The sequence below is a fragment of the Mauremys reevesii genome, linkage group 6, assembly GCF_016161935.1.
Source record: "Mauremys reevesii isolate NIE-2019 linkage group 6, ASM1616193v1, whole genome shotgun sequence".
In the NCBI taxonomy this organism is placed as follows: Eukaryota; Metazoa; Chordata; order Testudines; family Geoemydidae; genus Mauremys; species Mauremys reevesii.
Window position 1 is genome coordinate 27,536,894 of NC_052628.1, and position 13,700 is coordinate 27,550,593.

Here is a 13,700-nt window from a genome sequence, read left to right on the forward strand (position 1 = left end):
CAGAGCCTACTTCATACAATCCTCCTCATCTTTAGCTGCCTTCTGATCAGACAGTCTAGCAGCTATTTAGCACCATTCTCCTCCCAACTTCAGAGATGGCTTCAGTGCTTCAAGTGAGACAATACTGATCAGTAAGATGTACCAACCGTTTTTTGTAGCCTAGCATATTGCCACATAGCAGTGCCCCAGCACCCCTTGTAGATCAGCATCTCTCTCTCTCCCGCCCCACCCCGGCTTCCATTCTCCTTTGGGCTCTGTTCAGCTTGCATTATCATGGCACATGCTTAGCCAGCAGTGGTGAAACTCAAGGGTTTGTGTGAAAAAGAGGGTGTCTCTCTCTCTCTCCTTCCCCCCACCTCAGATATTGGCTGCATACTACCTTCCAGTGGCTTATTTACTAGGCTGAATCTACAGCCTGCTCTGTTCCCTGGAGAAAGAAAAGAGGAAAGCAACACTCAAACAAGCTACCATCCCTTGGCACAGTCAAAGAGGGTGAGAAGAAACTCCAATCCTTCCGTATGAACTATGCATAAGGTCCTCGTTTCCACAATGTTGACCTGGGGAGAGGCTATAAACAACCCTGGTTCCTCCATGAGCAGTGAAGGAAGAAATCTTGGCTCCTGCTCCTTTGGCATGGAAGAGAGAGAGAACCCCCCTTAGTTCCACTGTAGAGGCAGCAAGAATCTGTGGATAAATAGCTATGTCTTGTGGACTGAAAAGGGGAAGAGACTCCTTGCATGCCTTTCTCAGTCTCCAGAAAGCACCAAGTCTTGGTGGCTGCTGTGAGTCTCCCATTCCATTGGGAAGGAGAGAGCATGGGTAATGGGGTTATAGGAGTCAAAAAGAAAGGAAGGAATGGCCGATTTGGTTGGTGATGCAAAAGAAGCAAATTTGTGATTGAGGGATGAACAGGGAAGACCAGAGAGGATAAGGCTGGGGAGAGAAATAGCTCATCAGCTTTATGGCACCAAAGGAATTCCCTGCTTGCCATGTCTGGCCAGTTTCCATCCATTTCATACCACTCAAGCAGCACAGAGGGCATGTAGGAAACCAGAGAATCCAATCCACTGAATTTTTTTCAACTGGGTGCTAGTAAGTCTAGAAGTAAACAAGCCCACTGGTCCGAAAATTGGTAATGGTAATGACACTTTTATGTATCTAGTTAATTACATGGCCCTGTAGCATCTGTGTCACTTCTTGTGGGCCTATACCAATGTAGCATTGTGGGTCCTCAAAGTCATATGATCGCTTATTATTACAGTGGTGTGGCATCACAACTGCGTTTTAAAGGTCAACATTTTAAAGTTTAAAATCAATATGCTTAGTCAGATTACTTGACATTTGGTGTACAGCAGGGTACAGGGTAGGGTTAGTGAGCCAAATTTGGGGTCATTTGAGCAGAGGGTTGTGGAGATATAAGCCCTGAAAAAATAGCCATTTTTCTAAGAGTTTCTAGGGTTGTGAGGGGTGGAGCTAGAGATCAAACTTGATGTGATGCGAGTCAAAATGGCCTCAGTCTGTTGAGTTTTACCCAAGGTGGTGCATGGCCTTCCACTAAGTCTTTGAGGGGACCCAAACTGAGAATGGCATTGAAGAAAATGTACATTTTTTAATAGTGCACATTCACCAATACAGAAAAACGGCAGGAAGGTTTCCATTCTCGCCATTTAATATGCTTTAAAGCTCAACTCTTGTAAGTGCTCTAAAATGCAAATAGTTAATTGGATTGCTTTGAAATTTGATGTGCCTTATGGGGGCATGCAGGACATTAGTGACCCAAATTTGGGGTTCCCGAGTTATAGGTGCCACAAAACCAGTTTTCTTCTACTGCCTTGTACTGTTAAATGGAGAATCATAATCAAAGACCTCACTGAGACTGACAGTTGTGAACTTGCTCTCCAGTTAATATAACTAAGTATACGATAACAACAAGTCCCCATCTTAGATAAAAGGAGTTCTGGACTGAGCAGCTGGAGGTTGCTACAATTCTGGAGAGAAATGTAATCAAAATCTTTGGGGGAAAATAGACACGTGAAGGCTTCTGAGGAGGGGAGGAATATTAGGGGGTAGAGGAGTGGGGGAATTCAGGGAGAAGAGTTTAAGGCTGCAGTGAGGGGAGGGGGTTTATAAAGAGGGGGATAAATGGAATTGGATGATAGGGATAAAATTAGAAAGGCCAAGGCAAAAAAAGATATTAAACTAGCTAGAGACAAAGGGTAACAAGAAAACATTCTACAAATACATTAGAAGCAAGAGGAAGACCAAGGACAGGGTAGGCGCATTACTCAATAAGAGGGGGAAACAATAACAGAAAATGTGGAAGTAGCACTCATGCTAAAATGACTTTTTTGTTTCAGTTTTAACCAAAAAGATTAGTAGCAATTGGACGTCTAACATAGTGAATGCCAGTGAAAATTAGGTAGGATCAAATAGAGAAAGAGGCTAAAATAGGGAAAGAACATGTTAAAAATTATTTAGACAAGTTAGATGTCTTCAAGTCACCAGCGCCTGATGAAATGCATCCTAGAATACGCAAGGAGCTGATTGAGGAGATATCTGAACCATTAGTGACTATCTTTGAGTAGTCATGGAAGATGAGACAGATTTCAGAAGACTGGAAAAGGGCAAATATAGTGCCAATCAATAAAAAGGGAAATAAGGACAACCCTGGGAATTACAGACCAGTCAGCTTAACTTCAGTACCCGGAAAGATAATGGAGCAAATAATTATGCAATCATTTTGAAAACACCTAGAAAATAATAAGGTAACAGTCAGCATGGATTTGTCAAGAACAAATCATGTCAAACCAACCTAATAGCTTTCTTTGACAGGGTAACAAGCATTGTGGATGGGGGCGGGGGAAGTGGTAGATGTGGTATATTTTGACTTTAGTAAGGCTTCTGATACTGTCTCGCATGACCTTCTCATAAACAAACTAGGGAATTACCACCTACATGGAGCTGAGATGAGTGCATAACTAATTATGGGAATGGTTTTCCAACCAGTTATCAGTGGTTCACAGTCAAGCTGGAAGGATATATTGAGTGTGGTCCCACAGGGATCAGTTCTGGGTGTGGTTCTGTTCAATAACTTCAACAATAATTTAGATAATGGCACAGAGAGTACACTGATAAAGTTTGCAGATGATATCAAGCTGGGAGGGGTTTCAAGTGCGTTGGAAGATAGGATTAAAATTCAAAATGATTTGGAGAAATGGTCTGAAGTAAATAGGATGAAATTCAATAAGGACAAATGAAAAGTACTTCACTTAGGAAGGAACAATCAGTTGCACACATATAAAATGGGAAATGACTGCCCAGGAAGGAATACTGCAGAAAGGGATCTGGGCATCATAGCAGATCATAGGCTAAATATCAGTGAACATTGGAGCACTGTTGCAAAAAAAAAGCAAAACATCATTCTGGGATGTATTAGCAAAAGTGTTGTAAGCAAGATACGAGAAGTAATTCTTCCATTCTACGCCGCACTGATTAGGCTTTAGCTACATTATTGTGTCCAGTTCTGGGCACCACATTTCAGGAAAGAGGTGACAAATTGGAGAAAGTCCAGAGGAGAACAAAAATGATTAAAGGTCTAGAAAACATGACCTATGAGGGAAGAGTGAAAAAATTTGTTTAGGCTTGAGAAGAGAAGACTGAGAGGGGACATGATAACAGTTTTCAAGTACATAAAAATAGTTACAAGGAGTATGGAGGAAAATTGTTCTCCTTAACTTCTGAGGATAGGACAAGAAGCAAGGGGCTTAAATTGCAGCAAAGGCAGTTTACGTTGGTCCTTAGGAAAAACTTCCTAACTGTCCGGGTGGTTAAGCACTGGCATACATTGCCTAGGAACGTTGTGGAATCTCCATCATTGGAGAATTTTAAGAGCAGGTTAGACAAACACCTATCACGGATGGTCTAGATAATACTTAGTCCTGCCATGAGTGCAGGGGACTGGACTAGATGACCTCTTGAGGTCCCTTCCTGTCCTACGATTGCAGAGAAGAAAGAGGTTGGGAACTCAGGTGAGGGAGCACCTCCCCTGCTCTGCCAGTGCACCCCAACCTTCCTGCACCCTTAGCTCTGCCATTGTACCTCAACCTCTCTGCAACCCACAGGTCTGCCAACACACCCCAACTACTCTGCCAACATGCCCCAACATCTATTCACCCCACAGATCTGCCAATGTGCCCCAAGCCAGGCACAAATCCTGCACCCACCAACCATTTCACTTGATTGTGAGCTCCTTGGGGCAGGGACTGTCTCTGTTATTACAGTGATGCAGCAGCGCCACCTTAGTTAAAGTTGTGTCAAAACTTCTGTTTAAAGGTTGACCTTTCTAAGTTCTCTAAAATCAACATATTTAGACTGATTCTTTTGAAATTTGATGTGCCTCAGGAGAGTGGAGGGTAGGGTTAATGACCCAAATTTGGGATCATTTACCCACATGACCTTTCTTCTGCTCTGCTGGAGCTGGCAGTAGCCAATGGGAATTATTCACATATGCTCTAGGTGCAGTTAGGATGTTAGGTTTACATACACTATGTAGTGGAGGCAACAGTGGGGCCGGCTTGATAAAAGTGTATTTGTGATATGAGGACATGTGTGGATTACTTTGAGGTGTGGGACAGAGCTGTGATTCTGATATGAGGAGATCTCTGTATTCTACCCTCTTGTGTGTGAACAAAGGAAAGAGCTGCATCACCTTCAGGATCCAATGTGTGTCATTTCAGTGCAGAACTGTGTATGTTACACAATTAGTATGGCACAGGGGTTTATTACAAAGGGTATGGGCAGTAGCTAACTGGGATATGAGAGCTGTCTAAGCATTTATTATCTGCACGCACACCAAAAAAATGAGTGTGGTCAGTGTCAGGTGCAGCTGTATTGAACGGTGGAGGTGGCAGTTAGCTCTGCTTGGTTGAGGTGTGTTGGTGAGATCTGTGAATTACTTTGAGGTATGTGATTATGAGGAGATCTCTATTTTCCACCCTCTCACGTGTGTGAGGAAAGACAGGAGGTGCGTGTGTGCCTTCAGGATGCACTATGCATCATTTCTATGCAGAATTGTGCAGGGTCGTGCTGGCAGCAGGGCCTAGGGCTTCTATTACAAAGGACAGTGTCGGCACTCACTGCGGTGGAATCAGAGAGGATTCTAATGCTTTAATGGTGGTTAAGTGAAAGTGTAGGTTAAGATGGTATCCTGGGAGCAAGTGTAAGGGAGTTGTAAAAGGCTTTGAAGTTGTTCTTAAAGTGTACATGTGTTGTATTCTTTCTGGGGAGTTGGATAGGTGTGTGAGTGTACGCTGGGATCTGGAACCTCCTGAATCTTATAGCGCCAATGGCCAGTGTAAGTATCTGCTCTGTGCATACTGAGGCACTGCTGAAATAGGATAGTGGGCAGGTGGCATGGGCCACTTTGTCCTTTAAGAGTATTAGATGGACTCTTGTGGGTGAGAGTGAATGGGCTGCAAAAGGAGGTGAAGACTTCGTATCATTTTTCAATGCTGGGGTTGGTATGTGGGTTCACGGGGCATATTGGGGCATTGCTGAAAGAGGGCAGAGTTAAGGTTGCATGGGCAACGTGAACTGTGCATTTCCTGGTTTACGGAAGTTTGAGTTTTGCTCCTCTAAATGTTGTGCAAGGGGACGACCTACCATCAAGCAACCTGAATTCTGCATTAACATAGTTTTTTGTCATTAATTTAAAGGTTTGCCTAAGCTAGCACTGAATTTCTTTCATACTGGAGGATGCCATTATCAACTATAAATGAAATCCATCTTGACACTAAATCTGAAAAGGTTTTTTTTTTTGTTAATCTTAGTGTTCATCTTGTAACTCACAATTGAAAAAGGGTAGGACTAAGCAGGCAATGACTTGTCTCTTTCACAGGACGTACAAAACAGCTAGGCGAATCCAGACCGCTATACAGAAAAATGTACTTATCTTTGAGGTCAGCACTTGTCTGCATTTATTAGCTGTAGAATTATCAGAGTTATTTAAGTAATATTGGAGAGAGCAAAGAAAGCACAACTGCTTTAAAATGGCCATTTGCAGTTTCACTGCCTCAGCCATGTGTATTGAGGTATGCATGACCTCATCTTTGAGACAAGCATATGCTAGGGACAGGATAAACCCGAGTGAAAGAAAAGTTAATTTTTGATAATGAAAAATATTTACCCCTCTCCTGTAAAACTGATTGGTTATTAGTATGTGCTTGGATGCCTAACAAAGCTTTCCACCTATAAGGCTTTTAAAAAAATCATTGTGTTTTTGTATTCTGCTACATTCATTTATACTGTTCCAGATGCATTGAATATGACAAGAAAACACTGAAGAGGGAAAATTGTGTTGATCCACTTATACTCAGAAGCTATGGTGATGAGTCCAAGAGAAATACCCAGAACTACAATAAAACGAACATTGGGACATATCCCAGAAAGTGCTGTGCAACAGCCACTATTTGTGTTTATGTTCCAGTAGTGTCCACACAAGCACACACACACACACACACACACTCGCTCTCTCCCTCTCTCTAAAAGCCAGTCCCTGCCTGGAAGAATTTACAGTCTAAATAGTCAGAACAGTCACAGGGAGAAAGGAATATTAAGGATTTGGCTCTTTGCGTAGTTTTAGAAAATATATTCATATGCCAGAGAAGTGAACTACTGCTTGAGGGTAGAGAGGTAGTGCGTTTGTATAAGCCTAAGGTCCCAAGCAGGCAGGTTGATATGTAGGACACCAATGTAATCAGGTAAAAAATGGTAATTTTTGTTTTCCTGCTTCAAGGTTTGGGTTACAAACGCCAAAAGAGTGCATCTCCAGCAGCAAAGGAAGCTACGCTAGGGTGAGAAATGACTTGGAGGTATGGCAGTGCCACCTACTGAATGGTGAACACCACTTCTTGCAGCACATGGGATTTTTCTTTGAATGACTCCAACCTACATGCCAACTAGGTCTGACCCTACTTGGCTTGTGACAGCAGCCAGAGATGATCCCTCTGCAGGCAGCCTCTCTTGGCCCAGTTATCCTTTTTTCTCCTTTCTTAGGCTTTGGTTTTAATCAAAGGTTCTTATGTGTTTTTGTTTTGTTTTGCCTTGGTTGTTAAGGCAGAATGGTACATTTTTAGTGTGGTAGGCAAGGATTTAGTTACATGTTTGCTGACGGGGGCATTATCCTTGGAGATTAATTTGGAAATAAAGTATTACTTTTACAGAGATGGGTGGATTTGTGTGTTTTCTGGTCTCCAGTCCAGGAATATTAAAAGTACCTCAACATTCCTGAATTCTGTAAGGGAGCTATGTTATTCCACCCTACAGTCTTCAACTTCAGAGATAGCAAGGGTAAGAACAGCTCCAATGTCATTTACCAGGTTCAGATAAAATTGGCAATTTCACTGAAAGTCAGAAAACAAAACAGATTCATGTAAAGTACAGCTTTGTGTGTATCAAAAAGGCTCTTTCACAACTGTCTTTCAGATGTGCTAAAGGCAGCTGTTTCACTGTCAAGTTAATTCAATAAGCAAAGGGAACGCAATTCATTTGGTGTGTACTGTTTGCTAATCAAAGAATATTTCTTGGCATGTAAACTGTGCATGACAGAATGTTAAGCCTGAAAACATATTGTTAGTCCTCAAAGTTTTTATCAGCTCCAAGAAACATAACGTACGATCATGTGAACAATTCTTTTCATTAAACGACTGAAGGCCAATGCTGTTGTATAAAATTCCAAGCTGCACTGAGTTTGTGGTCATAAGAGGAAGCTCAGAAGAAAAGACTTTTCCCCCCCAAAATCTGGGTAGGGGAACAGGGACAGGTGATATTATAAATTTCTCCTTTCAAATTATTGTCCCACTGACAGTCATATGCAAAAATCAATAGCAAAGGCTCTAAGCAAATAGTGTATCTATCTGTTATAGATAAACTCCTTTTATCTAGGTTACCATAATCCTCCCATATTGTACATCTGCTACAATGCTGAAAGGTGTGGTGGGGGAACAAAACCATTTTCCATTCTGAGAAGGATTGATCAGCATCTCTCTATAGCTTCATCTGCATTAGGGGCTTGTTCTGTTGCATCTTGAACAAGTGGGGATGCTCCAGTGCAAGCTACATTGGTACAGGGCATCTATACCAGCCATCTTGTCTTGGCTGCAAGGAGCTGCACTGTCTCTACATGCAGCACTCACCTAGGGTTGCCACCTTTCCAATTCCTGGTAACCTGACCCCCAAGGCCCTGCCCTGTCTCTTCTTCCCAAGACACCACCCTCTGCTCCTCCTATTCCCCCAAGGCCTTCCCCCATCACTTACTCCTCTCCCCCCGTCACTCGCTGGATCGTCTCAAGGAGTCTGCCTGCAGACAGGAGGTGGCCCTGGCTGAGCAGGGGTTGGCATAGGTTAATGACTCAGCACCTCCCCCCACACCACGGTAACCGGGCTTTTGGGTGCCATTTAGGGTTACCAGGTCCCCGAAAACTGGGCACCTGGGAACCCTAAATGGCATCTGGACACAGAAGCCAAAAACCGGACTGTCTAGGTAAAAACTAGATGGGTGGCACCGTACACTCGCTGCAAGCACTGAAAGTCTCTATGGTTTGCTGCACCTATCCCCCTATTCTCAGCACACTCCGTGGAGCAGGTGCACACAGGAGATGGTATACATGGTCTCTTCTGTTCACAGTGCAGACGCCAAGGCAAAAGGGCACCAGACTCACCTTCTGAGTAGGCCATTGCTGAACCGACTCCAGATCTAAATGCTTGAGGGCAATTGTAGGAGCACCACTACTCTTGGGTGGGGGTGATGCACCAGGAAACTAGGAGCTAGATTTAATTATTGTCATTCACTTATTCCAGTTTTTTAAAGGTCAATATTTTTTCCTATTCTTGTTTTAATACTCTTTGTTTTGTCGTTAAATGACTGCTCCCTTTTCTCTTGTGTTCCCCTGTGGGAGACAGAGATTAAAGTGGTCTAGGTGTGCGATGGCAGGGAGGGTATCCCTGCCAGCGCCTCAGTGGTGCCCAGTTGGCAACCCCTGCCCTAATCTTTCACTTCACGCAGTGAGGCTCAGAGGATGGACTGGTTCTTGGTGGGATGAGTGCCTGGTTTAGTGGGGAGCTAAATGGATCTATTAGGGGACAGTGGGAAAGGGATTGTGTGCTGCATATCCTTTAACTCATGACCCCTTTGTTTTCCAGATCTCAGGTGTGTGGAAGATGCTGTGAGGCAGCATTTAAGCCCAGTAAATAAGTACATGTGTGCATGCATGCTAGGTTAGCTGTCTGCTATCCTTTGATGTTTGTGCTTTGCAGATAAATCCTCATAGGACCAAACAAACAAACAAAGTTTACAAAGTTTTACCTGCCTTAAATAATAACAAAGATGTATTTTCCAGCCTTTCTTTACTGCTTTGGAAGATTGGGGTGGGGATGGAGACAGAGAAGTGGGCAACTGTTGAGGAGGGACAGAGCCAAGCAGATACCAGACATGTTTGTCTCAGGTTGTTGCAGACCTGTCCTGAATGGGGGATGTGCACTTCTTAGACTAGCTGAGTAGTCAATGGCTCTTGAGCCTACAAGTAGCCAGTAGGTAAGCGGCTTGACAGATGGCAGAACGGTCTGAGCTACCAAAGCAGTCACTAAAGCGTGGGCAGGAGCACCATGGGATTACACTGGGATGACAAATTGCACTGTTGTTGCTGCTAAGCCAGTGTTTGCTCTCTGCACTGGCACTGTAATAGTACAGTCATAGGGTGGTGGATAAACACCATGCTTAGCCTTGTCCAGAGCAAGCACAGTGGGTGTGTGAATAATTATGTGCAGCTGCAAGCTCTTTTGTAGGTGCTACACAACGTGATACAAGTGTGCTGGGTGTTGTGTTACTGTTGGCAATGCCAAAATGCTCTGGCATCAACAAGGAGATGCTTTAGTGTTTAGCTATCAATCAGGCATATTACAGCTTCTATTAGTATCCAACAAAGAATGTCTGTGTGTGAGTGCACACATGCCTGCTGTTTTTACTATATAAATTAACAAGTACTGTATAACATAAAAAACACATAGTAGCTGTCTACTCTGCCCTTTTCTGAGTGGCTACATAGTTCAGACTATGGTGTGGTATGTAAAGTTTTCCCAGTTAATTAGAATGTGCCTTACTGCATCAGGGTAATGAGTGTTGCATACATGCATGACATGCAGTGTGGATTGCATGCTTATACACTAGTAAAATCTGAATGCAGAGATAGTGAGAAGAGTTCTATATTTAGTAGTACTGTTTTGCTTCCTTGGATTGCTCATCTATCTATTTTTGAATAGGATCACAGTCATATGGGCTACAGCTCTGGAATATTTGATCTTCACTTTCAAAGCAGTTATCACAGTGAGTTTGGTGCTATTAACTGTGTAGATCTCACATACGCTCCCATCGGCTGTATCCTGCTGTGCAGTATTTTTGCATAACTAATGAAATGTCATCATTCCTGGCAGGCAGTATGTCATAGTTCTGATACATACTGAAGGTTTGTTTCTCTTGCAATTGTTACAAGAGGGACTGGGGGAATAAATCTTTCAGACTAGTTTGGATCCACACTTGCTGCTTGTGGGGAAATCTCAATTATGGTTTTGAAAGCCATGATCTCCAGATATTCCTGCCCTATTACTTTTTGACATTTCAAATGTGTGAATTAGTGATAGGTTCAAGTTCCATGCAGAAATGAGATGCTGAGAACACAGAGATTCACATTATACAAATCTCAACCAATCATTAAAAGCTGGACTCCATTCATGCCCTATTTTCTTTCAAACAGCTACAAAAAAGACCATTCTGAGCAGAAGGAAACAAAAACAGATTCTTGCGGTCCCCCCCACCATGGCACTGCCATTTTAAAAAGCATTATTCCAGTAATGAGTGAGAGACTGGTGGTTTGTCACTTGTGCTACTGAAGTTTCAATAGTAAAAGCCTCTGACAAAGCAAAGGAAAGAAACAGGGGTGCTTTCTAGTCGCACAGTAAAGGTACATCTACTATGATAAAAGACCCGCTGCACAGCCTCAGCTGGCCTGGCTCAACTGACTTGGGCTTATGCAGCTCAGGCTGTGCGGCTATAAAGTTGCAATGTAGAAGTGCAGGCTCAGGCTGGAGTCCAAGCTTTGAGATCCAGCCAGTGGGGAGAGGCTCAGAGCCTGGGCTCCAGCCTGAGCCCAAATGTCTACATTGTAAGACTTTTAGCTCCATAAGCCCAAGCCCTGTGAGCTCATGTCACCTGACCCAGGCTCTGAGACTCAGTGCCACGGGTTTTTTTTAATCACAGCATAGATGTATCCTCAGAGACATTCTCTTCCCCAAGGAGCTGATAGATTTTATATAGGTGAAGCATGCAGCAGTATCTGTGGGTCAGGTTGCACAAGCATTTCTGTTCTGAAGTCATTTTTTAATTACTTACATCATTTTTTGCTGTCATATCATTTTGGCTGAAGTTTAATCTTGTTTTTTTCCCAGCCTGAATTTGTTTGGGAAAATGGTCATAAAAACAGTTCAGCCCCTTTCAATTAGGAGGGAGTGTTTGGGGGTGTGCATCACAATTATTTGGGAAAAGTGGTTTCATCCTTAGCCATTCATCTTATGGAAAGAGACAGTATTCCCTCTGGACCTTTCCAACATATGTGCATCTTTGCAAAGAGAACAAAACATTACCAGACCATTGTTCCTCATTATAACTGTTTTGTTTTGCAATGCTCTTGTGCCTTAGGCAACTGGAAGTGGGACTGCAGCACCTATGGATCAAAGCTAACCTAGGTACCAAGAGCCATGAAGCCACAACAGTGCGGATTTCAGGATGGGTTGAGTAAGTACCCAGGGTCTCGGGTAGGTACATACTCAAGTGGTGAGCCCTTCCTGATATCTGTGCTGCCACAGCTTCATCACTATTGGTACATGAGCTAGGTAGATTATAGCTAGCTCCAGTATGTCGACATATGATGCAATCACACTTCTGATTCCAGTGTAGACGTGTCATAATGGTAGTGTGGTGGCCACCTGAAATTTGGCAGGCACATAGTCACAGAGAGGTGCCTTTAGGTGATTTGGTGAAAATTGGTTGTGATTTGTCCAGTCACAAACATTTAAATAATTATATTTCTTATATGCGCACTGATTTTTATAATATAACAGCTAATAACCTGTCAACCTTCTGTTCACTTTGTGCATGCATAAGATCCACAGGGAATCTTACCTCTTTCTATATGATGAATGCCTGAGTGTTTGGGACGGAAATAGACTCTAAAGAGTCCAGCCACATTTGACATGATGTGTGAAATTAAATAAAAAAGGATGCATGGCTCTGTCCTATGTCTGTCCACTGGGTGTGTGAAGGTTTGTAAGGAAGAAAATTTTTCACTGTCTGGCTTTGTTAGAGACAGAACTTGATATCTCTTTCTCCTGTACCTGGAACTAGTGCCGAGAGCCAATAACTAAACCCAGGCCAGATTCAGTTATTGCATACTAGTGCCGAGAGCCCATACCTAAAAAGCACATTTTCTGAATAAATATTTGCAGTGTTAAAAGGTAAGAAACAAAATGTGGGGGAAAAAAAACATCCAGAAAGAATCAGGACTTTGTTTACGCTTTAGTGCGAATTCTCTTTCCAGGTAAAAGCACTCATCTTTCATTGTTGTTTCCTTTAAATGCTTGAAGATCACCTTTGAACTTTGACTCTAACCCATCATAGCAGAGAAAAAAGAAATTATCGCTCCTATTATGGAAGATTTAGCAGATCAACACAGAGTTATTGACATATAGAACACAATCAATCTGAACACACAGTGCCTTCCAGACACTTACCTTTCTGTGATTGTTTCTCTGAGTCCACTAGTAACACCCTTAACCACAGTACTAGCTTTGGGGGTCAGCACCACTTGAGATATAAAAAAGGAGCCCTTCTTTCTTCTCTCAATGATTGATGCCTGAAGAAACTGAATCAGTTTTTCTGGGTCTGTTGTGTTTGCCCAAGGAGCTGGCATCATCTGCCCTGGCCAAAGAAATGGTACCTCAAGAGCCACTGGACTGTGATAAAATACCAACACTTGGTAATCCTTCTCCCACAGGTACTGGAGACTTACTTCTTGGGCAAATATAGCAGGGCACATTTTATTTCCAAAGGTGCCTCTGAGCATTTGGACCAGGTTCTCATGATGATATTTCTGCATCCCATAGAAATGATTGAAGTCCAAGAAGACCACTTCTTTATGGTGGTCAGTCAGAAATGCGTTGATCTCTTCAAGGCCCTCATTGACTTTGGCACTGAATAAACCATGAGCAAAGTAAAGTTCATTGTCAGGGTCTCTGGGTTTAGTGGAAATTCTGAGATCAAAATATCGTATACCTGCACCCAGCTGGCTAGTAAAGTTCATCGTCTGTGTTGCCAACCACTTTCTCATCAACTTTTTAGCCACAGTCCCAAATACGGAGACAAAATTCTGGACAGTTTCTGGTTGTTCAGGTCCAACGGGAGAGGCTTCGTCTATGTAGAAGCTAAAGGAGTCGTGAGACCCTACAAATATAACAAAACAAAATCAATGTTGCATTCATACACTTAAAGTTATAAATACTCCTCTCTTTCAGGATAATCTAATTTTCTGGTCAGCACACAGATACTCTAAAATAGGCCTTTTCCCCCTACCACCTCCCCATCCCGCCCCATACAT

The 13,700-nt window shown here is 42.9% G+C and overlaps 1 protein-coding gene across 3 annotated transcripts in view; it reads right to left on the reverse strand.

The window, feature by feature from the left end:
• The window catches only part of PLCXD3 (phosphatidylinositol specific phospholipase C X domain containing 3), a 126,457-nt gene that overhangs the window by 34,175 nt on the left and 78,582 nt on the right, over positions 1-13,700 (reverse strand). For all 3 annotated transcript variants that reach the window (XM_039545403.1, XM_039545404.1, XM_039545405.1), the window contains exon 2: positions 12,838-13,546. In XM_039545403.1, coding sequence (XP_039401337.1) covers positions 12,838-13,546 — 709 coding nt within the window. The remainder of the gene's footprint in view (positions 1-12,837; positions 13,547-13,700) is intronic.